Here is a 27,913-nt window from a genome sequence, read left to right as displayed (position 1 = left end):
GAGGTTGGGGAGCCTTTCTCTGTAGGCTGCTCCACCCTGCAGTGGGAATCACACAAAAGACGGGCAATACATACAGACCAATCAGAAAGACATATGCACTGAAGGTCCGGTCATAGCATGGGCAGCATCACTCCATGGGCTGCTAGGAAAAGATGGGTCAGCAAGAAGGCTGGCCTTCCTGTCCACTGTGGATTGGGAGCATTTTCCATCCTTACCCAAGCTGTACCACTTGGGGCTGGCCCCTCCTCCGAGACCATGCTGTGGGTCCCACCCCAATCTCTTAGAGTCAGCATAGCACCATGTCCGGGTGGTTGGTGCGCTTTACAGGTTGAGAAGCTCTTTGCTGGAAAACCTGCAGAAGGATGACCTGTGACCAAGGGCTTGACAAGACCTACACCCGCTGCTTGGCCCTCTCCGATTTCACAGCTTTCCTGACCCGATGTTGCTGCTCCATTGTCTCTTTCCTTGATTTATGTGGTAAGACCTCTCTCCCAACATCAGGAATGGTCTTATCAGTCTTCTTCACCTCTTTCCCTGCCCCTAAATCCATGGTTCTCAACCTGCATGAGCTTTGGATGATTGGGTGATTGGGGATGCTGGAACTTTCTAATAATCCGAGTGTTCAGGGCCAGTGATATATATCCCTACTGGATATATGATCTCAGTGCCTAACCTTGATCTAGAACCGTCCTCTTCATTGTCGGTGTCACTGGCAAACCAGCTCAGCCTTCTTACCTCTTGCTGCCCACACGCTCCCTTTCAAGTGCCACCTCTGTGGAGAGGGCTGCCCCACCTGTTGTGCTGTGCCTGGGACGCCTGTCTTTCTGGGAACACCAGTGCCTGTGGGCTTGTTTCAGACCCATTACTGCCCAGGCATGCCTCAGAATGGGCATTCCTACGGGCAAGGATTCCATCCCCAGAGCAGTTGGCCTGGGTGCCTGGCACAGGAAGTGCTGAATCCGAATTAGCGAAAGAATCAATAAATTGTTCAAGAAACCCTTTACATCATTGCCTTAGGAGATTCATTTTGTCCCAATTACGTAAGTATTAGGGTTCTCCAGAGAAACAGAGCTCCTAGGACACAGACACACACACACACACACACACACACACACACAAGTTCCATGATCCTCCATCTGCAAGCTGGAGACCCAGGAAGGCCAGTAGGGTAGTTCGAAGGTCTGAGAGCCAGAGACACAATGGTACAGATTCCAGCCCAAGTCTGAAGGTTTGAAGGTTTGAGAGTCAGGAGCACTGAGGGCAGAAAAAGATCCTTGTCCCAGCTCAGCGGTCAGGCAGAGAGCCAGTCCAACCTTCCTCTGCTTTTTTGTTCTGTTCAGACCTTCAATGAATGGAATGGTGCCCACCCACGCTGGGGAGGGCAGTTTACCCAGTTCACCAGTTCAGATGCTAATCTCTTCTGGAAACGTCCTCACAGACATACTCAGAGAGAATGTTTACCCAGATAACTGGGCGTCCTATGGCCCAGTCAAGTTGATACAGAAAATTAACCATCACAGTGTGTTTATCGTCAGACATTTGGAAGATGCAGAAAAGCACAAAGAAGAGACTAGACTCAGTGATCATCCCAAGCTGCTTTTGAGGGAGGCCGGCAGGGGGTGGGGGAAGAGAGAGAGAGGGAGAGGAGAGCTGTATCCTATACAGTGTTCCTCCCTCTCCCCACCCTTTTTTTTTCTAGTTGACAGTTAAATCAGACACTCTGACTATGGGGCCCTGGGTATTGGCTCATTTTATTTTATTTTATTTTTTATTTATTTGAGAGAGAGACAGCGACAGAGCTAGTGAGAAAGCACAAGCGGGGAAGAGAGGGAGAAGCAAGCTCCCTGCTAAGCAGGGAGCTGGACGTGAGGCTCGATCCCAGGACCCCGGGATCATGACCTGAGCCGGAGGCAGACACCCAACCGACGGAGCCACCCAGGCACCCCGGTATTGGCCCATTTAAGAAACACTACCCAGAGAACCCTAAAGCGCATCTGGGCCTGAGATCTTCTACCACTTTAAATAGCTGCACATGATCCACTGCATGGATATAACTGTTTACTTAACCCATTTGCAAATGTTTAGGGTTTTTGGATGTTGTTTTGTTCTTGTTTGTTTGTTTTGCCTCCTCCTCCTGTCCTATCTCCCACAGTTAAGCTGGAAGCTCCTTGGGGGCCATGGCCTTGCCTGACGCCTGTTTTTGTTCTGCACATGCTCTGTACAGACGGAGCTGCTTAACCAGCCACCCAGAGTTAGCACATTCGGTGACCCTCAGGTGCCCAGGGCCACTCTCGCTTCTTACCAGCTGACTACAACGTTAGGGGGTTCCCAGGACCCCATTACATTTGGGAAGTTGCTAGAATGACTCACACAACTCAGGAAAGCATTCTGCTTAACAATGACAGTTTTATTATAGCAAAAGGATGCAAGTCCAAAGCAGCCAAGGGACACACACAGGGCAAAGTCTGGGAGGGTTCCAAAACAGGACGTGTGCTCCTCCCAGCATGGAAGTGTGGCAGTCATCACATGGTCCTGCCAACAGGGGAAGCTCACCTGATAAGCTGAGGAATCCCAAGTGTTTAGAGGCTGCTTCCCGGGAACCAGGGATGCGGGCCAGCCAAGTTCTTTTATTACACACCCACTGATTGCTATCATGCTTAGCAGTTAACAGAGAATGGCTCAGGGTTCCTTTAGATCTCAGGCCAGACCCAACCGCTCTGATGAAAATGATATGAAAAAAAAAAAAGCATTAAGAAGGATGTATGCATGCCATTTGTCTACCTTGAAGAGTGAAGCCTAATTAGAACTAATGCTGGTTATGTAGGCGGCCCCTATGAACTCTTGGGGCCCAGAAGCACGAAGTCCACGTTCACAGTAATGAGGGGTGGTGGTTATCAGGAGGGCTTGGGGAGACCCAGCTTGCTGGGCACCACCGAGTTTCAGTCCATCTGGGGCCAAGAGGTTTCATCTCTGACAGATTCCTAGGTGATGCCCACAATGCTGGTCCAGGAGCCACACTTAGAGAACCACTGAAGTGGACCCTCTGCTGGATTTTTGCTTTGGATACTTGGCCATTGTTTTTAAACTGCAGCGACAGAATGGAAAATGTGGCTGGCATAGAGGTCGCTCCCAAGGAGGTTCTTCCTGCCCTGGTGCCTCTGCCCAGCCGCCGGCTGCATTCAGACCCTGGGTCTTGTGACTGGGTTGGCTTTAATGGAAACTTCTGGACTCAGGTAGAAGTTCCTGTGTGGACTGTGGCCTCAGATTGCTGAGGGTGGCAGTGGGTGCTCACCTCTGGATAGGGGTGTCAGTAAAGTATAGTTCTGGAGCCCCTGACTTCCAGGAGGGCATCTGACCCCTGTCCTGCTCTCAAAGCTTATTGTGAGGCCCCAGGCTGACTCAGCTTGGGTGGTTAGGCCTCGCCACCTGGGGACACTGACCTTCCCTCACTGGTAGGAGCCCATGAGCCAGACAAGCAGAGCTGTGAGGGCTTGCCAGTGCAGTAGTGAACATTTTAATGGGTTGCTCTTGAGGGCTAATTAGAATAATTTTAGTAAATAGCCATCAGGTGTTGAAAAATAGGTTCATCAACAGCCTGGGAGGGCAGTTAGGTGTATTTGCCCAGATTTTGGAGGGAAAGTGTGAATCTGCTATTATCTCCAGCAGGGGCCAGTTAAATGGGCGAGTGTGGCCTTGAAATCCTGTTTCCTTTTTCATGCTTAGTGAGGGAGGTGGAACTGGGGGGCGGAGAGGCCTCAGGGGCCTACTGTGATGATTGCATTAGTCCCTCTCAGATCTGGAACCTGCTAAGCTATTTTTCCTGGAAGTGATCGTGGGATCTTTACTATTGATTCCAAAGAGGTGGCCGCTGGAGGGTGGGCAGGGGACCTGGCATCTCATCAAATGTGGTGCCCCGCATTTGGTCCCAGACCAGCAGCAGCATCCTCACCTGGTGCCTGCTAGAAATGCACATTCTCAGTCCTCCCCCAGGTCTCCTGAATCAGAAGCACTGAGAGTGGGGCCCAGCACTCTGCATTTTCACAAGCCCCTGTGGTAACCCAGTGCCCTAAAGTGTGAGGCCCACTCTGCAAGGGGGCTGTTGGGAAGCAAAATAGGCCAGAGATGCCGTAAGAGAAGAAAAGAGGCAGGGCGTTGGAGCCCCCAGACCCAGGGCAGCTCTGGGGTATTTGTCCCCAGTTGGAGGCCAGGGCCCAGAGGCTTCTCCAGCGTTCCCCTGCCCACTTGCCCCAGCTGCACTGTCTGGGGCAGGCAAAGGGCCCCAGGAGGCTGGAGAAGTGCCCGGGGTCATTGCCAGAGGCCGCCCTGCCCCTCACTCCTGAGGCCTGACAGGTGAGCCTCTGCCCCCAGACTTCTGCATTCCCTGCCAGCCGCACATCTCTGCTTGGCCTCAGTCTCAACGACCACTGGGTATTGTTTTTTTATTTTTGTCTTGAACAGCCACAGCCAGGGCCCTAATCTGAAAGCACCCACTGCCTCTCCCCTTACCACCCTTTTCTAGGGGAAGAAAAAGTTACTTAGGAGATAAAGGCAGCCCAGGTCTCCTGTGACAGGGATGAAAATCATCCCGCCGACTTCAGCTAGGAGGGTGGATAAGAGCTGAGCCCAGGGGTGGTGGGGCGCTGCTCTGGAGAAATCTGGTGGGCTGCCTGTCAGCAGACCCCAGGAACTGGAGTATGAGGTGGAGCTGCCTTTTCCCCAGCAAAGGATGAGGGGCCTCCCCACTTGAAGTAGAGAGCCTGGGGGGTGGGGAGGGGGCATGGGGGTGTGGAGACCACAATGCCCTCCAGAGGAGGGGCGGCCACAGGCCCGCAGGTGACCGAGCATCTTCTCTTTTGCAACACCTTCCTACTCCTGCCAAGTACCCCAGAGTTCCCTGCTTCCCACAGTGGAAACATCTGTAAAAGAGTTACACATAAATAAAGCTAAGTCATTTTAAATGAGCCAGGAGAAGCTGGCTATTTAAAGAAATCCTGTGGGAGATCTTTTATTCAGAAGATAATCATTTGACAGAGTGATTGAGTAGCCGACAATTTATATCCATTTCCGGAGCTCCATCTCCACAGCTGAGTTTCATTTACACCCTTCCAGCCACTCTCATTGAGCCCCTTTTTCTAGGCACTGGAGGACCCCCAAACACGAGACCCAGCCCCTGCCTCCACTGGCTTATGAACCGGGTGGGTGGGTAGGCACCATCTGCAGAGAGTTAAAGAATGTTCCAGAAGACCAAGCAGATGGCTTGGGGTGACTTGCCAGAAGGATGAAGCAAATGAACGATAGTGTGAGATAGTGCCTCTGAGGGGGTGGGGCAGGGGGTTGTTAGGACTGGGGTGGAAGCAGTGTGGGAGAAGAGGGTCTGTAGGCATCCCTTGTGGGTGAGGGCCCAGGGCAGGCAGGGAGAGGCACCTCTCTGGCCTGGTTATTTCCTGCCTGAGTTAGCTGGGACTGGAGAGAAATCAGTGCCAGAGTCAGTGGGATCCTTGACTCTCCCTGTTGGGGGGGCTGTCCTTCCCCATGGATCCCCGGCTCCTACGTCCTGGGTCGGGTCCAAGCTCCAGCTGCCATCTCTGGGCCAGCGGCTGAGACTGTGCTTTGGTCTGGGCTCCTGGCACTGTGATGGCTGGCTCTGTGCTTTCACAGCTTCTGCTCACTGCTTTCTGACCCCCTAGGACCCCCTATGTTTTGGTAGTGGTGAACTGTGGCTTCCCACAGAGCTCTTCTCTGGGCACTGCTCCCCTCAGCAGCCCTGGGGAGCTCCCTTTTCCAGCGCCAGGTGACCCAAGCTTCAGAGGGATACTTGAGAACTCACAGGGCCCCAGCCGTGGAGGAGTGCAGAGGTAGAGGAATCTAAACCACAGGTCACCCTCGCATGGTTAGCTTTGGGAAATGACTACATCTTCCCCTGATGTAGGTTAGTTTCCTATCCTGTTTACACAATGCTGAACCAAGTCAGCAAAGCTGTACTTTGAAACTTTGACAGTCCGGCATCTCAGTCCTGCGATTAGAGCCCCCAAGCCAGTGCTAAGGTATTACGTTAAATGTGGGGAAGGGAGCCCTGGACCCCCATCTGGTAGAGGGGCCTTAGAGGACACATGCACACCTGTGTGCACTTCCTAGAAGGACCTGGAGATGATCGTACCATTACTGATCAAGGTAGAGGGTGGAGGCAGGCAGATGCCCAGTCTTAAACGTGTCCTTTGAGCATATCACCTTATTCCTTATTTCAGCTTCATGCCAGGGTGTAAAAGAAGAGAAGGCCACTATGTGTGTGTCAGGGCCTGTGCCAAAGGGGCAGCATAACTTCCCTGAGGCCCAGGGGGAAGATTGCTATGAAGGACCGGGATCAGGAGAGCCCTAGAGGTTTCGTGTTTTGTTAGACAAAGACGCCGAAGACGTCAGATGCTTGCAGGGGTGGGTGGTGGAGGAGAGGCTGCTTGGCCAACGCTCCAGCAACATGAAGCTCCCACTCCCTACACAGTTGCCCCTTTTTCTCCTGGCCCAGAGCTGCTTATCTGGAGACCGTGAAGCTTGGGGGATTATAGGATCTTCCTTGAAGGGCCATAGACCATATTTTCATTACATCCATTTCAGTGGCTCTCAGCCTTGGCTGTATTTCAGAGTCACTGGGACAGTTCAAAATACTGATATCAGGGCCCCACCCAGAAATTCTGACCTCGTGGGACTGGGACAGGCCCAGGAATGATAGTTTTTAAAAGCTCCCCGGGGGTGATTGTAACATGCAGCTGGGCCTGAGGACCCTGGGACTGGTAGGAATTTTCAGTTTGCCTCCAGCATAACTTCTCTGCTGCTGCTGCTGATGATGATAGCAGGCTGAGCCAGAATCATCGATGGCAGTTCTGTGTGTTTGATGAATTGAACAAAATAAAAATAAATAGGTTTTTACCTAATGTACCTTTCAAAATCTATGAACAGATCAATGGAGGACATTCGGGGCTGGCCAGGATTAAGTAAGCCCACTAGAGCCTACCTCTCTCATTCATTAAAACTAAAAACTCTGGACAGAATAAAAAGCAAAACCTTTGGGAGGGAGCTCAAACCTTGGATGTCAGGTAATTTGACATAATTATGAACATAGAGGTAAAAAAAAGCCTCAGTAATATCTTAGCAAGGCAAATCCAGCAATACCTAAAGACAGTACATTATGGCCAAGTAGGGTTATCCCAGGAATACAAGGTTGTTTAAAAAGTCAAGCATTAGTCAGTGTGTTACACAGAGTAGAGAAGAAAAACCACATGAGCATCTCAGTAGGGGTAGGAAAAGCATTTGGCGAAATTCAACATCATTCATGATTTTGAAAAAAAAAAAAAAAAAAAGAACAACACACAGGAATAGACGTCTTCAGTCTGAAAGAGGACATCTACAAAATATTTACAGCAAAGATCATACTGAAAGACTGAATGTTTTGCACCTGAGATCAGGAACAAGGCAAGGTCTGGTGGCTGTTGTCACTCCTAGTCAGCATTATACAGGACATCACCAGTGTGGTAAGGCAAAGAAAAGAAATAAAAGGCATATAGATTGCAAAAGTGGACCTAAAACAACTCTTATTTTTAAAAGATATATTTATTTTAGAGAGAGAGAGCATGAGCAGGGGGAGGGGCAGAGGAAGAGGGAAGGAGAGAGAGAGAGAAGCAAACTCCCCGCTGAGCATGGAGCCCAACACTGGGTTTGATCTCAGACCCTGAGATCATGACCTGAGCTGAAATCAAGAGTTGGATGCTCAACCAACTCAGCCACCCAGGTGCCCCTAAAACCAACTCTTATTTGCAGACTTCATCGTTCTCTGCAAAATCCCAATGGCATCTATAAAAAGCTCCTAGAATTAATAAATGAATTTAGCAAGGTCACTATACAACAGTTATATTTCTATACCACATCAATAAAGCAATTGTGAGGAAAAAGGGACATTTACAATGCAGCAAAAAAAGAAAAGAAATATATATAATTCTGACAAAGTATGTGCAAGATCTGTAGGCTGAAAACTATAAATACTGATAAGAGAAATCAAAGAAGACCTAAGTAAATGGAAAGATGTATCATATTTATGCATTGGAAAATTCAGTGAAGTTCAGATGTTAATTCTCCCCACATTGATCTATATATTAGATGCACTCCCAGTCAAATTGCCAGCAAGATTTTTAAAAATAGGTATCGACAAGATGATTCTAAAATGTATATGGTTGGGCGCCTGGGTGGCTCAGTTGGTTGAGTGACTGCTTTCGGCTCGGGTCATGATCCTGGAGTCCCTGGATCGAGTCCCGTGTCGGGCTCCCTGCTCGGCAGGGAGCCTGCTTCTCCCTCTGACCCTCCCCCCTCTCGTGTGCTCTCTCTCATTCTCTCTGTCTCAAATAAATAAATAAAAATCTTAAAAAAAAAAAATGTATATGGTGGAAAGGCAAGGAGACTTGAATAACCGACATGACGGTCAGACTCAAGTTGGAAACACACCCCTGATTGCATGCTGGAGAATTCTCCAGAAGATTAAAAACAAAGGAACTCCCTTGAGTAAAGTACACATAGTCCTTAGGGATTGTATTAGTTTGCTAGGGCTGCTGTAACAAAGTAGGCCAAACTGGGTGGCATAAACAACAGAAATGTATTGTCTCAGGGGCTCCTGGGTGGCTCAGTCCTTTAAGGAGAGTTGGTTTCAGCTCAAGTCATGATCTCAGGGTGGTGAGATCAAGCCCCTGATTCTGGTTCTGTGCTCAGTGGGGAGTCTGCTTCTCTCTCTGCCCCTCTCCCCACCTGCACACACTCTCTCTCTCTCAAATAAATAAATCTTAAAAAAAAAAAAAAAACTGTATTGTCTCACAGTTCTGGAGGCCAGAAGTCTGAGATCGAGGTGTTAGTGGGATTGGTTCCCTCTGGGGGCTGTGAGGGAGAATCTGTTCTGTGTTTCTCTTGTTGCTTCCGGTGCTCATCATCTTAGCATTCCCTACCTCACAGAGCCCTGCTTTCATCTTCACATGGTGTTTTCCCTGTGTGTGCTGTCTTCAAATTTCCTCTTTTTACAAGGACATCAGTCATATTGAATTAGGGCCCACCCTAATGATCTTATTGTAATTAATTACACCTGCAATGTCAATTTCCAAACGAGGCCACATTCTGAGCCACTGGGGGTGAGGACATCAACATTTAATTTGGAGAGGGAGGGGACACAATTCAGCCCATAATGGTTTCTTTTATATCTGCACAGGGAGTGATGCATGTCTTTGGAAGTGATTAGAAAAATATGAAAACAGCTGAACAGCCAGCACAAATGAATCCGTTTTTCCATCTGTATCTTGTGGTTGCTTTCTCTGGGGTGACCAATTCCTTTGTCTCGGAGGATGGATTTGGTAAAGAATGTGTTTAGAGCATCCTTCCTGGCACAAGGCCTTGGCAAATGCAGATGTTGTGTCTTTTTCTCAAGCTTGTTGAGAAAAAGGTCAGTGCCAATAATTTTGTGTTGTTTAATTGCCTTCTTATCTGGACCTTTGATTTCTTTTTTTATATCTTATTTTATTAAAATTCAGTTAATTAACACATAGTATATCATTAATTTCAGATGTAGAGTTCAGGTATTCATCAGTTGTATGTAACACCCAGAGCTCATTACGACACATACCCTCCCCAATGCCCATCACTCAGTTACCCCATCCCCCCACCCACCTCCCTACCAGCAACCCTCAGTTTGTTTCCTAAGTTAAGAGTCTGTTATGGTTTTTCTCCCTCTCTGATTTTGTCTTATTTTACTTTTCCCTTCCTTCCCCTATGATCCTCTATTTTGTTTCTTAAATTCCACATATGAGTGAAACCATATGATAATTGTCTTTCTCTGACTGACTTATTTCGCTTAGCATAAAACCCTCCAGTTCCATCCACATCGTTGCAAATGTTAAGATTTCATCCTTTTTGATGGCTGAGTAATATTCCAGTGTGTGTGTGTGTGTGTGTGTGTGTGTGTGTGTGTGTGTGTATACACCACATCTTCTTTATCCATTCATCTATTGATGGACAATTTGGGCTCTTTCCATAGTTTGGCTATTGTGGACATTGCTGCTATAAACATTGGGGTGTAGGTGCCCCTTCAATCACAACATTTGTATCCTTTGGGTAAATACCTGGTAGTGCAATTGCTGGGTCATAAGGCAGCTCTATTTTTAACTTCTTGAACTCCATACTGTTTTCCAGAGTGGATGTACTAGCTTAAATTCCCACCAACAGTGTAAGAAGGTTCACCTTTCCCTGCATCCTCGTCAAAATTTGTTGTTTCCTGACTTGTTAATTTTAGCCATTCTGACTGGTGTGAGGTGGTATCTCATTGTGGCTTTGATTTGGATTTCCCTGATGCTGAGTGATGTGGAGCATTTTTTCATGTGTCTGTTGGCCATTTGCATGTCTTCTTTGGAGAAATGTCTGTTCGTGTCTTCTGCCTATTTCTTGACTGGATTATTTGTTTTTTGGGTGTTGAGTTTGATAAGTTCTTTATAGATCTTGGATTCTAGCCCTTTATCTGATATGTCATTTGCAAATATCTTCTCCCATTCCATAGGCTGTTTTTTGGTTTTATCAACTGTTTCCTTTGCTGTGCAAAAGTTTTTTATCTTGAAGTCCCAATAGTTCATTTTTGCTTTTGTTTCCCTTTGGAGATGTGTCTAGTAAGAACTTGCTGCGGCAAAGGTCAAAGAGGTTACTGCCTGTGTTCTCCTCTAGGATTTTGATGGACTCCTGTCTCACATTTAGGTCTTTCATCCATTTGGAGTCTATTTTTGTGTGTGGTGTAAGGAAATGGCCCAGTTTCATTCTTCTTCATGTGGCTGTCCAATTTTCCCAACACCATTTGTTGAAGAGACTGTCTTTGTTCCATTGGAAATTCTTTCCTGCTTTGTCGAAGATGAGTTGACCATAGAGTTGAGGGTCCATTTCTGGGCTCTCTATTCTGTTCCATTGATCTATGTGTCTGTTTTTGTGCCAGTACCATACTGTCTTGGTGATCACAGCTTTGTATGTAGCTTGAAGTCAGGCATTGTGATGCCACCCGCTTTGGTTTTCTTTTTCAACTTTCCTTTGGCTATTTGGGGTCTTTCCTAGTTCCATACAAATTTAAGATTATTTATCCCAACTCTGTGAAAAATGTTGATGGTATTTTGAGAAGGATTGCATTGTGGACCCTTGATTTCCTCCTGAAGGCAAGTAGGAAAAGGCGCCAACTTTGGTAAGCCACCACTATTTCCAGGAGTTCTTGTGAGTGAAAGTTCACTTCTTACAGTTGGGGGTATCTATTAAAAACAGCAAGTAGCTGCTGGCCCACAAGTACAATATTGCCATTCATTATGGCATGAATGCTGGTTTCAGGTGTAGATGCCATTGGGGGATACAAATACCAGTTCCTGGGACTTGCTGTTGGTGAAGGGCTGGCAGCATTTTTATAGTGTATCTAAGGGTCAGATCATTCCCTTTTGCTCATTCTGAGATGAAGATGCAGTGGGGCAGATATGCTGGCACATTGAAAGCCCAGATGGAACAACTCATGTCCCAGGACCCCTTCAAGGGATGCTGAGGCCTATGTCCTTTCTATGCAGAAATGTCCCTGGGCAGGTGTGGCTGCAGAGGGCTTGGCACTTGTCTTTTTATATGTTACTTGTCTATAGAAGTATCATACTCAAAAATGAAGAAGGAAGAGAAGTAAATAGCATTATTGTCACTCAAAGGAAACCCTTGCTGGTGTTTTAATGTAGTTCTTCACAGTTTCTTCTATGTTTATTTGGTGGTGAATAAATTATAACAATGCATTTTATGTGATAAACTCTTTATAAATATTTTAATCACTGCATAATTGTCTTGTGGATGTGTTGACTCTGGCTCAACTAAGACCCTGTTATGGAAGGCTTGGAGTGTGCTCAACATTTTTGCCTTTTTTTCTGCCATTTTTCAAAGAGAAGCATATCCCTCTGTGAGCTAAGCTAGGTTGTAGTGTGTTGTGTGAGATAATGTTGGAACTCAGCCTGGTTTTTGGAAGACTGTTAATGTCCCTTCAGAGCCTGTGGTTGTCTGATCTTGCAGCAAGATACTTAATGACTTTTGTCTGGGATGCTTGGGCTGACTATACAGGTGGACTCTAGGACTGTGGAAGCCCAAATTGTGTGTGGTCAAAGCACCTACATTATATTGGAAAGGAAAAAAAAAAAAAGAGTATTATCTTTACAACAGAGACCGGACTGGGATACAAGATCATGGGCCACGGCAATTTGGTTGAGTACATATCTCATTTGTATGATGACATTTTTACCTAGCCTGTAGTATGGCCACCGAATCTTTCCTTTTCATCTTGGTCTGCTGTATTACTAGCGCTTCTAAGAGCTAGCTGATGCTGTTTTCCCATGCAGAAGAAAAATGTGGTTTAGAGAAAGGACACTGGGGCTCTTGATTGTTGACAATGAGCCTTTATTTCCCACATCTCATTAGGATGTTTCAGGAGGAGAGTGGTGAGCCCCGAGTCAGGGGCTGCATTTTCTTTTGATTTATGTGCTGTTCTAGAATTAATTGAGTCTGGACACAGGGTCTCATTTTCATTTTCTTGGACGCATAGCAGGTAATCGTGTTTCTTCTGTACATTTGAATTGCTTTCCAGATGGTCTGTTGTGAAGGATTTATCTTTAATATGATTAATCAGAAATAGTGAACCTCAGTATGTTTGCTCACAGGTTCGCATGCAAAGCCTCCCAGGCTGTAGGGGTGGTTAACTCTCTCTTGGCCACGGCCCTCCTGGGGCTTTTCTGAGCACCTGGACCTTGGATTGAAAGAAAGTTTAAAGGGTCCTGGATAAAAGCCCTGGAAGGGGGTAGAAGGCCTAGAGTAGATCCCCAGGGAAGCATCAGAACATTATTTATTGTACAAAAATAGGACACAATCCACGTGTCAATAGGGAAGAGTTAGATTATGTCTATTGGGCCAGGAAATACTATGTAGCCATTAAAATCATAATTATAGAGTGTTCCTACTGCTTATTCTATTATGTTAAGAGAAAAGAGGAGAACATGGCACTGTGTTTACAGCAAGACCTCACCCTTGCAAAAGAGATGTATAGAGGAGAACGGACAGAAATAGATCACAAAATAACAGTAGCCATCTGTGGACAGAACAGCTATGAGGGGGTGTCTCTTTTCTGTATCCCCTGTTAAATACACAGCAAAACAGATCATAATCCTTACCCCTGGGAAGTCTTGTGTCCTCGGAAGCAGTCACCTCTCGGGTACAAAAATCTGCCCGCATTCGCTTAACAAATGATGTGCTAAGATAAGTCACGTGTCCTGCCCTCTCCAAAGGCTGGGAGTGAAGTTCTTCACAGCCTCCTACAGGGCAGCTGTCCCCTTGTCACAGCTGCACCCCCAGAAGGAGGACGCGCTGAAGTCACTGCAGATCTTCCCAGGAGATGCTGCCTGCAAGCCTTGCAGCCGGGGAAGGTGAGATTTGGTGGCTGTGTGTGGGACCTCCCTGCAGACAGGAAGGGCACCGCAAAAGCTGCTTGTAACTGAGGTGTTGTAAGTAAAATCCTTTATCATCAGGTGTGTTAGGGCCTTATGCTTTCAAACGCACCTTTATTGAGCTACACTGGATATTATAAACTCAGAACTCTTTCTTGGCAGGAACCACTTGGCTCCACCAATATTTTGCCCCACCTTTCCTTCTCCCCGCCCTTTGACCTCACCACACCTTCCTGGTCTGGGAAGGGTCTGCTGTTCTCTGACTAGCCCTTGTGTGCTCAGGGCACCCACCTATGTCCTGCTGGTAGGGACTATAGGTGACCCAGGAGCTGGATCTCGGAAAGCGATAGGGAGAGAAGGCGGAACACGATGGCCTGGGCATCTAGGGAAGGGTCTTGTGTTTCTTGGCAAGGAGGTCATACCCATTCTGTAGTTAGTGGAAAGCCCCCAGAGGCCCCCCGAGCATCTATTTAGGGCAGGGTTTCAAGTGCAGTCCTAGAGCCTCTGACATCAGAATCACCTGCAGCTCTAGGCCTGGCTTTTGGCTCACCCTCTTGGAATCTTGGGCCCATGACTCTGCATGCTCCCCAGGTGGGCCTTGTATCCATCAAAATGAGTGAACCACTGCTTTGGGGGAGTAACTCTTGGCTTTCCCCAAGACCTCACCCTTCCCTGCAGTCCCACCTAGATGCACCCCTATCCCATTGCAGAGAGGCACATTATGTCCCTGGCCAGGGTCACTGTCTACCTGTGTTGGCAGAGTTCCCATATAAGGGAACATAGATTCCCCATCTAAGACATGCACCTAGTCAGGTATCCTCTCCCTTTGAATTTCATTTAAAATTTTCCTCAACTCCCTGTATGTAGTAGAAAAAAACAAACGTTATAGAGTTGAGGTCTGTGTGGGTTTTTCTCCTATTTAACCCACGTCAAGCCCTGAAGGCAGGTGCTATCATTTCCAATTTACCAAGGGCAGAAGGGCATCCTTCTGTTAAATATCTTGCCCAAAGCCCGACAGTAAATGGAGGTCTGAATTTAAACACGACCTTCTGTCTTCATCTTTAATAGGAGGGTTCTTTCTCTTATACCCAGAGTGCCCCTATAGGTTAAATGTAATTCTACAAACATTCAAAGACGCGGCTGCCTGCCGCCCAGGTTCTATATCCACGGAAAAGAGAACCGAATTGGAAGGTCCACACTATTAAACTGTAGAAAAGCCAACAATTAGCATGGTATTTAATGGTGAAAACCTTTTTAAAAATAAGATCATTCACAATGTCCAGCCAGAGCCCTATGGGAACCTGAGGCAAAAAGAAAAATCAATAATACTGATCTTGTCTTTATTTAAAGCTTCGATATTTTGTTTACCATCTATTCTTGCGTTGATTTTTATTTTTTAAAGTGTTGCATTAAAACATTTGCTCTTTGGGGGGCGCCTGGGTGGCTCAGTCGGTTAAGTGTCTGACTCTTGATTTTGGCTCAGGTCAGGATCTCAGGGTAGTGAGATTGAGCCCCGTGTCGGACTCCGCACTGGGTGTGGAGCCTGCTTAAGATTCTCTCTCTTCCTCTGCCCTTCTCCCCATCTGTCTCTTAAAAAAAAAAATTCTGTTTTGATTCCTGAGTTTTTTGATGCCTTGTTAAATTTTGTGATTGGGGTGAGTGCCATCCATGCTTCACCCTGGACCAGCCCTGGTAAGAAGTAAAGACATTTTCATTGCCATTAGGAATAAGTCAAGGATGCCCCTTTAATCACTTAACTGTGTAGTAGTAGAAGCCCAGGGCAATGCAGCCAGACGAGGTGATCAAATGCTGAAAAGGAGAAGAACAAAATTTATCAACTAAAATCTGTTAGAGTTTAAAAAGGGACTTTTACAAGCTCAGTGTGGATTTTTTTCTATGTACCAGCAACAGCCAGGTAAATATATAATGGGAGACACACAGCCACAAAAAAAAGTAATATAATCTAAGAATAAACTCGCTATGAAGAATCCTGTAATGCTGTTGTGAGACATTTAAGACTTGAATAAATGGGGAGATATTTCTTAAGTGAGAAGACCCAGTGTTGTACATACAAAAATTACTCATTGGGGCGCCTGGGTGGCTCAGTCGGTTAAGCGACTGCCTTCGGCTCAGGTCATGATCCTGGGGTCCCGGGATCGAGTCCCGCATCGGGCTCCCTGCTCGGCACGGAGTCTGCTTCTCCCTCTGACCCTCCCCCCTCTCATGTGCTTTCTCTCTCTCTCATTCTCTCTGTCTCAAATAAATAAATAGAATCTTTAAAAAAAAATTACTCATTGTAGGGGCTAGAAGGTACAGGGGGAGAATGATTTTCTGGTGAGTTGGCAGCAACTGGGCTGACCATCTAGACCTTGTGGTTGACATGTGAGAAGAGAGGCTCCTCTATTTTTTTTTTAAAGATTATTTATTTATTTATTAGAGAGCACGAGAGCACAAGCAGGGGTAATGTCAGGCAGAGGCAGAAGCAGGCTCCCCACTGAGAAGGGAACCTGACTTGGGGCTCGATCCCAGGACCCTAGGATCGTGACCTGAGCCAAAGGCAGATGCTTCACTGACTGGGCCACCCCTCTGCCGTCTCCCGGGTGCTCCCAGGACCCCTCTATTTTTAAAGTATGGACAGAAATGGGCTGAATCTGCTTCTTCAAGGGAAAATGTCCACACCTCCTGGAGCCACAGGACTTATCGTAAGTGCTTCCTCTGACACGCCCTGGGTCTGTGAGCTGCACCCCATCCCTGGTACCATGAGTTCCAGATTTCCCAGGGGAGGGGCCCTTTTCCCTTTACGCAAGCAAACTAGCCATCCTCTGGAAACCTTGATTCTTTACATTTAAAAATCTACTCTATCTGGAGAGTATATCCCTATAAGGTAGGAAGCAGCTTTGTTTTCCCCTAAATGTTTAGCCCAGTGGGTTTCAAACTTTGCTCCACATTAAAAATCTTGATGCCAAGTCATGCCTCCTACCAGTGAGCTTGGAATGCTAGGCATCGGCCCTTGTAAAAGTCCCCCAGGTGATTCCAATGTGCAGCAAAGTTTTAGAACCACTAGGTTACCCAAGGATCCCCATACCTGCCACTGAAAAGAATTTTTTTTTTCCCACGGCCTTAAGGTAACGACCCATTCTGGTTTTAGCACTAAAAGTTCTTTGTGTCGGGAAACTCCTCACTCCCAGGTGAACTACATTTTATAGATAAAACTAAGTAAACATAGATCTGTTTCTGGGCTTTCTCGTCTGTACCATTGCTGTCTGTCCAGCAACGATACCATGGCATTTTAATTACCATGACTTCAGAGTATATATATATATATGCTTGATAAGGCAAGTTCTTCTTCATTAACTCTCATTTTTAGATCTTTCTCAGCTATTTTCACGTGTGTGTTCTTCCAAGTGAACTTAAGAATTATTGGGTCAAAGTTTCCCCTATATTCTGCTGGGATTTTGGCTGGGCTAGGCTTACATTATAGATTGTTTTGGGTGACTCATTTATAGGATCAGGGACTATTCCATGTTACCGTCATGTATGTACTTTAGTCCTTGAGTCTAAGATTGGCCTAGAGGGCGTTATGTGTAGATATGGGCATACATGTGTCCATGCATGTAGATTTTGTCCCCCAAATGACAGAATTTGAATTTAAGCTGGAATTTGAAGTTAAGAGGTACTGTGTACCTGAGTTTGTTCTTTAACAAGCCTGTGGAAACCTGCAGCGTGCATGGCCTGAGGAAGTACAGAGATGCTGTAATGTCAATGAATGTTTTGGGACTATTTTGGGGAATGTCATTACTAGAGATTGTGTCCACAAGAAGGTGACTGTCAGGTTCCGTCAGTCTGTGTCCCGGGCATTAGCTATCCTCTGTAAAAGTAAGAGATCTGTTGTAAAATTGTAAGTGGCTGTGGGGCAGGTCAGGGCCTTCAGTGCTTCCTCTGGGCACCTGTGTTTTAGTGAACACTGAGCACCTTGATCCCTACCTGGGAACAAATCTCTGGAATTATCCCATTGGTTTTGGGGTTTAGGGACAGGGTAACTTGTGAGGGCATTCAGCCTCTACAGGGTCCATCTCAGTGATAATATTACTGGTGCGGAGTATCTTTCTAGTCTGTGGGCTGCTCTGGAGAAGAAGCACAGTGCATCTTTCAGCACATAGTGGTGTTGTCAAGCCACGGCCGCTCATGAGCCCCTTGAAATAGGAAACTTCCTTGGACTGAATTCACATGTTGGATGAATTCACATGTTGGCTCAGCCAGTAATGGTGCTCCTGAGCGTCTGCACAAATGAAATAATTATCTCCTCCATTCTTTTGGGAATATGCATAATGCTGTGACTGGCCATCTGGTAAACCCAGTGTCATAGCAAAATGCGTTTTGGGCACCGCCACAAGCAAAATGCTGTGTGGGCGCTCTGGGGAGTACGGAGTACAAAGGGTTTTTAGTTGAGGACTTTTCTGGGGAGATAAGGCGGAAGAAAGAAAATGTAGAGCCTGGGCCAGACCTGCCATGAGAGCCCCTATCTCCGCTCTCCACTCTCTACTGCTGAGCCCAGATCCCATTGCTTCCACTGCCTGAATACTGCCTGAGTCACGTCTCCTCTCTCATTTCCACTGCTTTAGTTTAAGCTGTCATTTCTTTAAAAAAAACTTTTTAAATTGTGATAAAACGTATGTATCGTGAAATTTACCCTTGTGACCATTTTCTTGGATACAGGCTCTCGTTTCTTCTCTCTGGACACAGGAATACGTTTTTAAAAATAAATGAACTATGATGCAAACAAAACCAAGACGTATGTAATGTGAAAGTACAGTTTAAAGAATAAAGCAAATAGGGGCACCTGGGTGGCTCAGTGGATTAAGTGTCTGCCTTTGGCTCAGGTCATGATCTCAGGGTTCTGGGATCGAGCCCCGCACTGACTCCCTGCTCTGTGGGGAGTCTACTTCTCCTTCTGACCCTCCCCCTTCTTGTACTTCCTCTCTCTCTCAAATAAATAAGGTCTTAAAAAAAAAAAAAGATTAAAGCAAATACCTGGGTAAGCACTCAGCTGAAGAAATAAAACATTAACCATCTGGGCGCCTGGGTGGCTCAGTTGGTTAAGCGACTGCCTTCGGCTCAGGTCATGATCCTGGAGTCCCGGGATCGAGTCCCGCATCGGGCTCTCTGCTCGGCAGGGAGTCTGCTTCTCCCTCTGACCCTCCTCCCTCTCATGCTCTCTGTCTCTCATTCTCTCTGTCTCAAATAAATAAATAAAATCTTAAAAAAAAAAACAAAACATTAACCATCTGTTTGGATATCCTCTGTGCCTTTTCCCTGATGCCAGCCCCTCACTTGCCCTAGAGCACAGTAATAGACTTTTCACTGGTCTCCCTTCCCCCAGCATCTCTTCTACGCTGGGCTCAGACAGATGAGGCTAAAAGAGAAATCCTGTGTGTCCTGCACCTGCTGAAAGTTGCCCGATGACTCTGCGTGGTTTGTGGGATAAAATGCAGAGAGTCCTGGGTGGTGGGGGAAGGACTTCCCCAGTTTGGATGCACAGGATCTTCGCGGTGCCCCGTGATACCACGACCCACCTTCCACAAGCTGTAGCCACACCCTCTGCCCTCTCCTGGGTGCTCCCCTTCTCTCTGCGGCCAGGCAGCGCTGTCCTCCCTCTGGTGTCCCCCGCCTTCTCCGGTGCCCTCAGCCTGCTGAGCCTGTGAGGCTAGGGCTCAGGTTCAGCTTCTCTGTATGGTGCTCGGCCTGGACAGTTCCCTGCAGAGGTGGCCACTGGGGGAATGTGGTTTGAGAGGGAGGAGGAAGGAGAGGCTTCTGTGCGCTGGGGAGGGCGAGACAAGCTGATAGGGGAGGGAACTTGAGTGGGCCTTTGGGGAACACTGAGGATTTAGACTTGGAAGGTAGTGTACCTCCTCATCAGACCTCATCATGTCTTCTGAATGTAAGCTTCTCTGTCTCACTCTTTTTTTTTTTTTTGGAGAGCAAATAACTTGATCTGATGACTCTTTGTCTTGTCACCTTGGCTACCCAAACTGGTGAGCGTTTTTAAGAAGTCCTTAATGAGCTGGTGAGATTCTGGGGGAGAGGCAGTCATCCTGGTGAATGGCAGGTGCCTCGCCTCTGCCCCTTTCCCTCCAGCCCTGCGTGTCCTCTCTTCTCTTTGACATGGGCGTGCGTGATTCGCAACACGTGAGGCAGCTGCAGTGGGGATGTTGCATTGTTGGAACAGATGTGCATTACCATTGCCCTGAGACAACATGGTGGTGAAACAGTCCCATGGGTCCCGCGGCTGGCAGCCCGTGGCCCGGCACGATTCTTGGGGTGGCCATGCTTGGCGGGGTTCTGACTGTCCTCTCCAACGTTCCTCCCCACAGTGGCTGTCTGCAGGTGACCATGGCCGTGTGAGCGTCCGCCATGGCCAACCGGAAGCGTCAGAGCACGGCGAGCAGCATGCTGGACCACAGGGCGAGGCCAGGCCCCATGCCCCATGGCCAGGAGCCCGAGAGCGAGGACACAGAGCTGCCCCTGGAGGAGTACGTGCCCCAGGGCCTGGAGCTGGCCACCCTGCGGCCCGAGAGCCCCACGCCCCCGGACCAGGGGTGCCACGACCACAGCCCTGATGGGGACTCCAGCTCTGACTACGTGAACAACACCTCCGAGGAGGAGGATTACGATGAGGGCCTCCCTGAAGAGGAGGAGGGCATCACCTACTACATCCGCTATTGCCCCGAGGATGACAGCTACCTGGAGGGCATGGACTGCAACGGGGAGGGGTACCTGGCCCACAGCACACGCCACCTGGAGACGGACGAGTGCCAGGAGGCGGTGGAGGAGTGGACAGACTCGGCAGGCCCCCACCCACACAGCCATGGGGACGAAGGTAGCCCGGACTACCGGGACGGCCACCTCCCCATCCCGGAGGATGAGGCCTCCGTACTGGAGGCCCAGGACCAGGAAGAAGGTGTCCACTACTGCCCCAGTGAAGAGGGCTACCAGGACTACTACCCCACGGAGGCCAACGGGAACACGGGCAATGCCTCCCCCTATCGCCCGAGGCGTGGGGACAGGGACCTGGAGGACCAGGAGGAGGACATCGACCAGATCGTGGCCGAGATCAAGATGAGCCTGAGCATGACCAGCATCACGAGCGCTGGTGAGACCAGCCCTGAACATGCCCTGGTGCGGGGGCCCGAGGACTCCACGGAGGCCTGCCCGCCCGGCGAGGCCAGCCACGGCCCCAGCAGACACGAGGGAAGGCCCAAGTCACTGAACCTCCCTCCTGAGGCCAAGCACTCTGGAGACCCCCAGAGAGGCTTCAAGACCAAGTCCAGGACTCCAGAGGAGAGGCCGAAGTGGCCCCCAGAGCAGGTAGGACTCTGGCTGTCCCCGGGGAAGGGGGGACGGAGGGGCCCAGAGAGCAAAGGATGCTCTGGTGTCACCTGTGCAGATACCAAAGCCCGTAGCTCAAATGTGCGTTTAGTTCTTCATCTGTTCAGTTACGTAGCAGGTGTGTGGATGTTCTGGTGCCATCCAGAAGACCCGCCCCCTCCCAGAGAGAGATTTGGTCTCTAGCCCGCTTGCCCTGCATCTGCTCATGGTTGGGGGTGGTTCCTGAGACTACCATCCCCCCACTAGCTGGTTTCTTCAGGCCAACAGGACATTGGCAAGGATGTGGGGTTGCTGGGTCGTGTATAATGCTGCAGCCAGTCGTTGGATGCCCCAGTGACAAGGGACAGTGACTTGAGCACATTTCACAGGGGCCACTGTATCCCGGTGACACTCTTCTGAAAGCTCAGGGGCTGGGCATTATGGGCAACTAGCTGTAAGTAATTATTTTGAAAATAATTATTTGAAGGTTTGACAAAGTGTTGGAGAAGAAATGCATGCTAATGAGGCCAGTGGATTTAAGCATAACTGTATTTCCTTTTAATTATATTAAAGGGAGCATGTATTCTAATAGCTACATTTGAAAAGCTGCTTTTCAAAAAAAAAAAAAAACCCCTCTGTGAATATGTAAAGAAGATGTGATTATTACACTTGCGTAAAGGAACTTCTATTTGGCCAATTCTCTGGGCAAATGAGAATGAAACACTCTTATATTTTTAAAGCCTTAATTATTATTTTTTCCCCAGAAGAGTCCATGAGTTTAAAAAATATATACATATGCTAAGAACGTGTCTTTGGGACATAAGTCATATTCACTCGCTGCTAGATTTCTGGCACTTGCTTGTTGATACCTTTTGTTCCTTTTTAAAGATTATTAAATGTAAGTTGGCTTCCTTTTGAGGGTGTTCCTGGCATTCAGGGCAGCTGTGCATATACACCAGGGGCTTTGGGATGTAGAGAAACCGCTGTTGCCTAGTGGATGTGGGGAGCTCCCCCCAAGGGCAGGAGGCTGTGGACCTAAGGTCTGGGCTCTAGGCCAAAGCGCTGCTGGCCCTCTTCACTTTGGCCGAGTTGGACTCATGGCCCAAGAGCGGCTGTGGTGCCACAGGGGACTGATGGGGGCTGCACGGGGTGGGCGACATACTGTACCTGTTTATAGCAAATGACTTCCCTCATGAGGTTCTTGTCAAGAGAACATAATCGTTAGAGCATGAAGGGGAGGGGCTGCTGAGGGGAAGGGCGGGTATCTCCTCGAAGCAAACACTCTTATCCAAGAGCTGTAAAAGCTCATTTATTTTTATTTTATTTTATTTTTTTAAAGGTTTTATTTATTTGACAGAGAGAGACAGCGAGAGAGGGAACATAAGCAGGGGGAGCGGGAGAGGGAGAAGCAGGCTTCCCGCTGAACAGGGAGCCCAATGCGGGGCTTGATCCCAGGACCCTGAGATCATGACCTGAGTTGAAGGCAGTCGCTTAACCAACTGAGCCACCCAGGCGCCCCTGGAAAAGTTCATTTAAACTGGTTAATTATTGCATAGCTTTTTTGGTTTACTCATCATTCATTTGCAAACTACTTCCCTCAAGGGGAAAGCCTGGTGATTCCCAGCTCAGGGCTGACAAGGGTTCTGGATGAACATGGGACCTGAGGACTCTGCCATGTCTGAGTGGATGTGACCTGGATCTTTACATCTCATAGACCCAAGTGACCCATTCTCCAGATGAGGAACCTTTTGAAATTTGACCCAAAAGAGCCACTATGATAGGATCATGTTGAAAGGAAGATTGTGTGAAGGAGGTGCGGTGGGAAATGGGGTAACTCCTTGCTTCAGATCGCAGCCTGCCTTCCTCAAAGGAATCCCTTACTCCCCCCACCCCCACCCCACTGCCCCTGTGGGGGACAGCGAGACTATGTGGGAGCCAACAAAAGAGAGGCCTCAAATAGGCTTCCAGGGTGGATGAGTCCCTTGCTGACCTTTACCTGGGCCATTCGTGGTTAGTGTGGCATAGCTGGGGGTTCAGGCTATGGTAAAATAAAACAAAAAAAACTAAAGGAGAAAGGCCAGTACTAGCTACCTAGAGCCTCCTTTCTGAAGCGCGGTCTGTGGGCCAGCAGCCTTGGCCCCACTGGACGGCCCCGCCGCAAGACCACTGAATCGACAGTCGGTAAGATGCCCCATTCACATTTGAGAGGGGATACCGAGGGAGGCTTCTGCTGGGGGAGGAATTGCATGGCATCCCTCTCCTCTCTGACACTCCTTTTAAAGCTGGAAGAGTTATGTCGTGGCCACTTGGAAGAGTATCGCGTACATTCTGTTTCGTCCTTGCATGAACGACGATGTCACAATGGAATCAGAAATGGGAATATGGGGCAAGTACCCGCCACGGCTCCCACGGCCCTCACAGATGAGCTCTTTTGGTGTCGCCGTGTTCCCCTTCAGACTCCAGCACTGACCATGAATAATGTACATGGCTGTCATGGTGGTCCAGACGTAATTTTGCCATCCACCTTTTAGAACCTGACATGCTGCAAATGTTTCTCCGTGTCGCCATGTAATTTTCGTGATCATTTTTACTGGCCTTTGCATGTTCCATTCAGGTCACGTGCCGTCTCATTCGTTTGTCTGCACAGACCCTGCCAGTGAGCATGCAGGTTGCACATGGCATTGTCTTTTATGCCTCAGGCCGGCATGGACATCTCGGTCCAAGTTTTCCTTCTTCTGGTTTATCACTCGAGGATAAATTCCTGTAGTGGGCATGAACGTTGACCGTCTCCCCACGTTTATCTTGGCTACTTGTCTCTCCTTTTCCATGAATGGCTGATGTGTGCCCTTGATCTTGTGGGGTCTGGATGCTTTTCTATTTCCTAGGAGCACTTGCATGCTCTAGATGTTACTTGTTGCTACAGATATTTCCTTTGCCATGTTTCCTTTTGAAAAGACTCCAGTTTGCAGGTGGACCTCTCACCTGCATGAAGCTGGGGAGACCAAGAGGTCTGCACTGGGTGAGGGGAGGGCAGGATGTGAGAGAACCCAAAGGAGATAGGCTCAAGTTGCAGGAAGACGGGTTGGGATGGGGGGGAACAGAGATCTGTGCATGAGTGTTTTTTAGAGAAGAACGAACTGTTTTCAAAGCAGTGCATGTTTATTGAGGGAAATTTGGAAAACAGAAGCAAAAAAATATATATATATATTTTGCCACATGGCAGTGCCGAATTCTATCACGGGGAGTTTTCAAATCAAAGAGGTGAGCTACCTGACAGGATTTCCCAAAGCATCCTGTTAGATGTGTTCTGTAAACAAAGCCTGGCTGATCCTTGTTATTCATGGATTCCATTATCTGTGGCTTGGCCCACTCGCTAACATTTATGTGTAAGCTTAAAATCAATACTCCTGGCAATTTTGCAAGCATTTGTGGGCATGCACAGAGAGGCAGAAACGTGAGTCACTCAATGTCCATGATCCCAGTGGAGTCTGAACAAGGAGACACTCTGCCTTCTTGTCTCAGCTCTCATCTCTCATACTGCAAGCAGGCGTCCTTTGCATGATCCTTTTAGTGCCATGTTTTTTGCATTTTTGTGTTCTTTGTGGGGTGATAAAATGACCCCCAAGTGCAGTGCTGGAGTGCTGTCTAATGTTTCTAAGCACGAGAAGGCTGTGATGTGCCGTATGGAGAAAATACACTGTTAGATATTTCGTGTAGGTGTGAGTTATAGAGCTGTTGGCCATGAGTCAACAATATGGTACAGCCAGAGAGAGGAAGAGGAAATTCACCAATCTGTACACAAGGTTGCTCTGGAAAGTGCTAAAGTAATATGTATAGTGTGTGAGGAAGCATTGGAAAAGTGGCTAACTGTGGATTCACAAGATGACCCGCTAATAAAAAGAGCGCAGTGAAGGCACTGTGATGAGGCTGAGAGCCCAAGAAATTTACGGTCTTATTATCCAAGGTCAGGGAAATGTGAGACTCTTTCTCAACTGGTTTTATTATAAAGAAATACTGGATGTAATTACTTGTGAAGAATGCACATTAAATAAGGTGTCTAAATAGAAAGCACACATAAAACAATGTGATGTATTGATTGTTCAACAAAAATGATGGCCAGAGGCTTTGCAGGAACCTTATCCTGCATTTCTCCTGGGAGGTGGGTCAGTATTCATACATGTGGAGTTCACAGCTGGTTTATAGACTAAAAGTCCCACGAGGCAAGGAGAACTGGCTGCATCTGATAGACAGATGAGTTTGAGAAACTTTACTGCAAAGGTTTCCCATCTCCTTGGTTGTGCATATGCCCTGGGGCGAAGTCCCATACTCTACAACAAAGACGCCTCCAGCCCTGCTTGGCCGGTGTTGCCCCTAAAATCTGGATTATCAGGCCCTTTACTCTCCGTGCAGGGCCTATCAGGACAATAGACCACAGTTGCACATCTTCAGGGACAGAGAGCCGGATCACACAACTTCCTGAGGTCTCTCCCTTCATGACTCTATCCCAGGATGATTCAACATCAACCCAAAATGCTGAGGACAGAAAAGGTGTCGCTTTTGTCACTGTTGGGATCCTGGGCTTCTGAGGAGTTAATGTTTCTTTTTCTACCATTTGTGGGCAGTCCCTGGGTGATGGCGGAGGTGACGCTGGTGTTGGTGGTCATGGCCGGAATGGTGCTCAGGCCCTCATGTGTACAATCTCTGTGAATGCTAGAACATTCGGAAGTGATAGGCACAAGGGTTACTCCCATTTTACAGATGAGGCCGTTGAGACTTATGTGGGGTAAGTACCACCCCCATGGTCAGACAGCTCAAGCAGTAAACAGTCTGTGTTGCACCAAAATTCATGCCTCTCACCACCGCCCTCTGCAGTTTTTGAAGGGCTTCTAGAAGAGCTAACGCGGACTTCCATGGCAGGGAGTGTTTGAGTCCGCCCTCTGGTGAGTGAGGCGCTGTGTGTGAATCGGGCGGTATTCCTCCCGAGAGCGGCCATCCCTACTACTCTGTCCTCATTGACTTGGTAACCACAAGGCCTTGACGTGCTCCATGGTTCGTGGTACATATGTCCTGACACCTGTGAGGTGACCAATGTCCACAAGACCTCCGTGCTGTAGAATCGTCCCAACATCCTGGCTTCATGAGATCTCAGGCTGTGGATCAAAGTAGTCAAGTAGAGATGATCCACGGGCCACTTTCCATAATTTTATTGAGCTTTGTTGATAGGAAATATTTTATTTTTTACATACAGTGATGAAGAATATGTGAGTTGCATCCAGCCTAGTTCGTACTGAATATCCAGATTGCCGTTTCGGCTTCCACGTCTGCTGTGAGTGGAGGGAGGACCTCTGTGGGACTCTGGTCCCACAGCTCAGGGGTGGCAAGTCATTGGTACACCTCCTGTGAAGAGGGGCTTGCTGATCAGTGCTCCCCTGGGGTTGCTCCTCCATGTTCCTGTAAGAGCATGTTTGTTTGGCCCCCGAGATAGTTCTGCAGATTTGCGGGGTGGCCTGCGAGGGTGGGTTCTCATAGTCTCTGGATGATGCACTGTGCATCTGGGTTTGACAAGGTTGGGGTTTGATTTGGACTGATTCTTTTGGGCTCCCCATCTTTTTCATGTATTACCATGTGACATCTCACTCGAGAAGAGGTACTCTGAAAATATCTGCTCTGTGCCCAAGAGTCCCCCTTCGTAGACATATTCCTTTGGGCTCTGGAGGTTTCTGGGGCTGCAGGCATTCCCGGTCCTGTTCCATGGCCTCTGTGGGCTGGGCGCATGTCAGGACTTCCATGGCCATCTAGTTCAAGGTGTTGGATTTCTGGTGGCCACTGTGCCCAGAACAGCTCTGCACGCTGGGATGGCACACCCAACCCCTGTTTGGATTATTGGGGGTTTTCGAGGTTTCTGTTTATCATCAGTCCAGCCAGTGCTTTCTAAAAAGAGCCCTCTGAGGGAGACGAACCATGAGAGACTATGGACTCTGAAAAACAAACAGGGTTCTAGAGGGGAGGGGGGTGGGAGGATGGGTTAGCCTGGTGATGGGTATTAAAGAGGGCACGTTCTGCATGGAGCACTGGGTGTTATATGCAAACAATGAATCATGGAACACTACATCGAAAACTAATGATGTAATATATGGTGATTAACATAACATAATAAAAAATAAAAATAAAAAAAAAAGAGCCCTCTGACAATAGAAAAAAAAGGAAAATCAACATATCATAGCCAACTTAATACAACAGGTAAATCAAGGCGTGATACTGAGCCCAGAGACCATGTCAGATGTCCAGGTGTTTCTCATTGCTCCTTGTGGCGATGGCTTTGCTGTGATCTGGCATTCAGTGGAGGCTTGCTTTGTGAAGGACCTTTCGAGACTGTGATAGGAATGCTGGCACCGTATACAGAGGGAGGATGCTCAGTGCGTGGGTGACCCCAGCCCGCCTGGCTCTGTGGGCACCTGCTCGGGGCCGGCGCCTCTCACGCGGGCCCTGTTCAGCGGCATAGGAGGTGGGTATGGGCACCTGCTTTACAGTAGAGGGTACCACGCCCTGAGGGGCTGAGAGGAGTATCCTGGGATTGTTGGCTCCCGGGTAACCTCGGTTGGCGTGCCGCGGGACAGCAGGTGCTCAAAGGGATCTGCTGCTTGCACCGTGCCCGGGAGGGAGCATTCTGTCCCAACCTGGCCCTAGCTAGGACAGAACTGGAGAAAGCCTGCAGGTAGGAGCTGAGGGCAGGAGTTCTGGGGAGACACAAGGGCATGGCCCGGTCAGGGGAAGGTCCTCACCCACCCCGTGTTTCTGTGGAGTGTAGGTGGCCTCTTTCTTCCCGCAGCCCTGCCCCCAATTCTGCAGGCACCCCCACTCCTCTGCTCACCTGTGACATCGGGTCCTGCCTTTCTTGTGCACATGGGGAGGTGGCACGGGAAAGTTCCCAGGGACTCCTGTGCCCCTCTCCAGCCTTCTCTGCTCCCAGTGCCTTGATGGGTAGCCGTAGCACCTGCTGTAACGGATTCCTGGGGCCACCCTGAGAAACAAAATCCAGGCTG

General features: G+C 48.3%; 1 protein-coding gene across 2 annotated transcripts in view; it reads left to right on the top strand.

Moving 5' to 3' along the window:
• Positions 1 to 27,913, top strand: part of APBA2 (amyloid beta precursor protein binding family A member 2) — a 238,780-nt gene that overhangs the window by 142,755 nt on the left and 68,112 nt on the right. For both annotated transcript variants that reach the window (XM_064570021.1, XM_054513367.2), the window contains one exon: positions 19,877 to 20,870. In XM_064570021.1, coding sequence (XP_064426091.1) covers positions 19,917 to 20,870 — 954 coding nt within the window. In that variant the 5' untranslated portion in view covers positions 19,877 to 19,916. The remainder of the gene's footprint in view (positions 1 to 19,876; positions 20,871 to 27,913) is intronic.

This window comes from Mirounga angustirostris, unplaced genomic scaffold (assembly GCF_029215605.1).
Source record: "Mirounga angustirostris isolate CCGP_5_RB_7025 unplaced genomic scaffold, mMirAng1.0.hap1 SCAF_9, whole genome shotgun sequence".
Classification (NCBI taxonomy): domain Eukaryota; kingdom Metazoa; phylum Chordata; class Mammalia; order Carnivora; family Phocidae; genus Mirounga; species Mirounga angustirostris.
The sequence above is the reverse complement of the archived record's forward strand: the minus strand, read 5'-3'. Positions and strand labels throughout refer to the sequence as shown.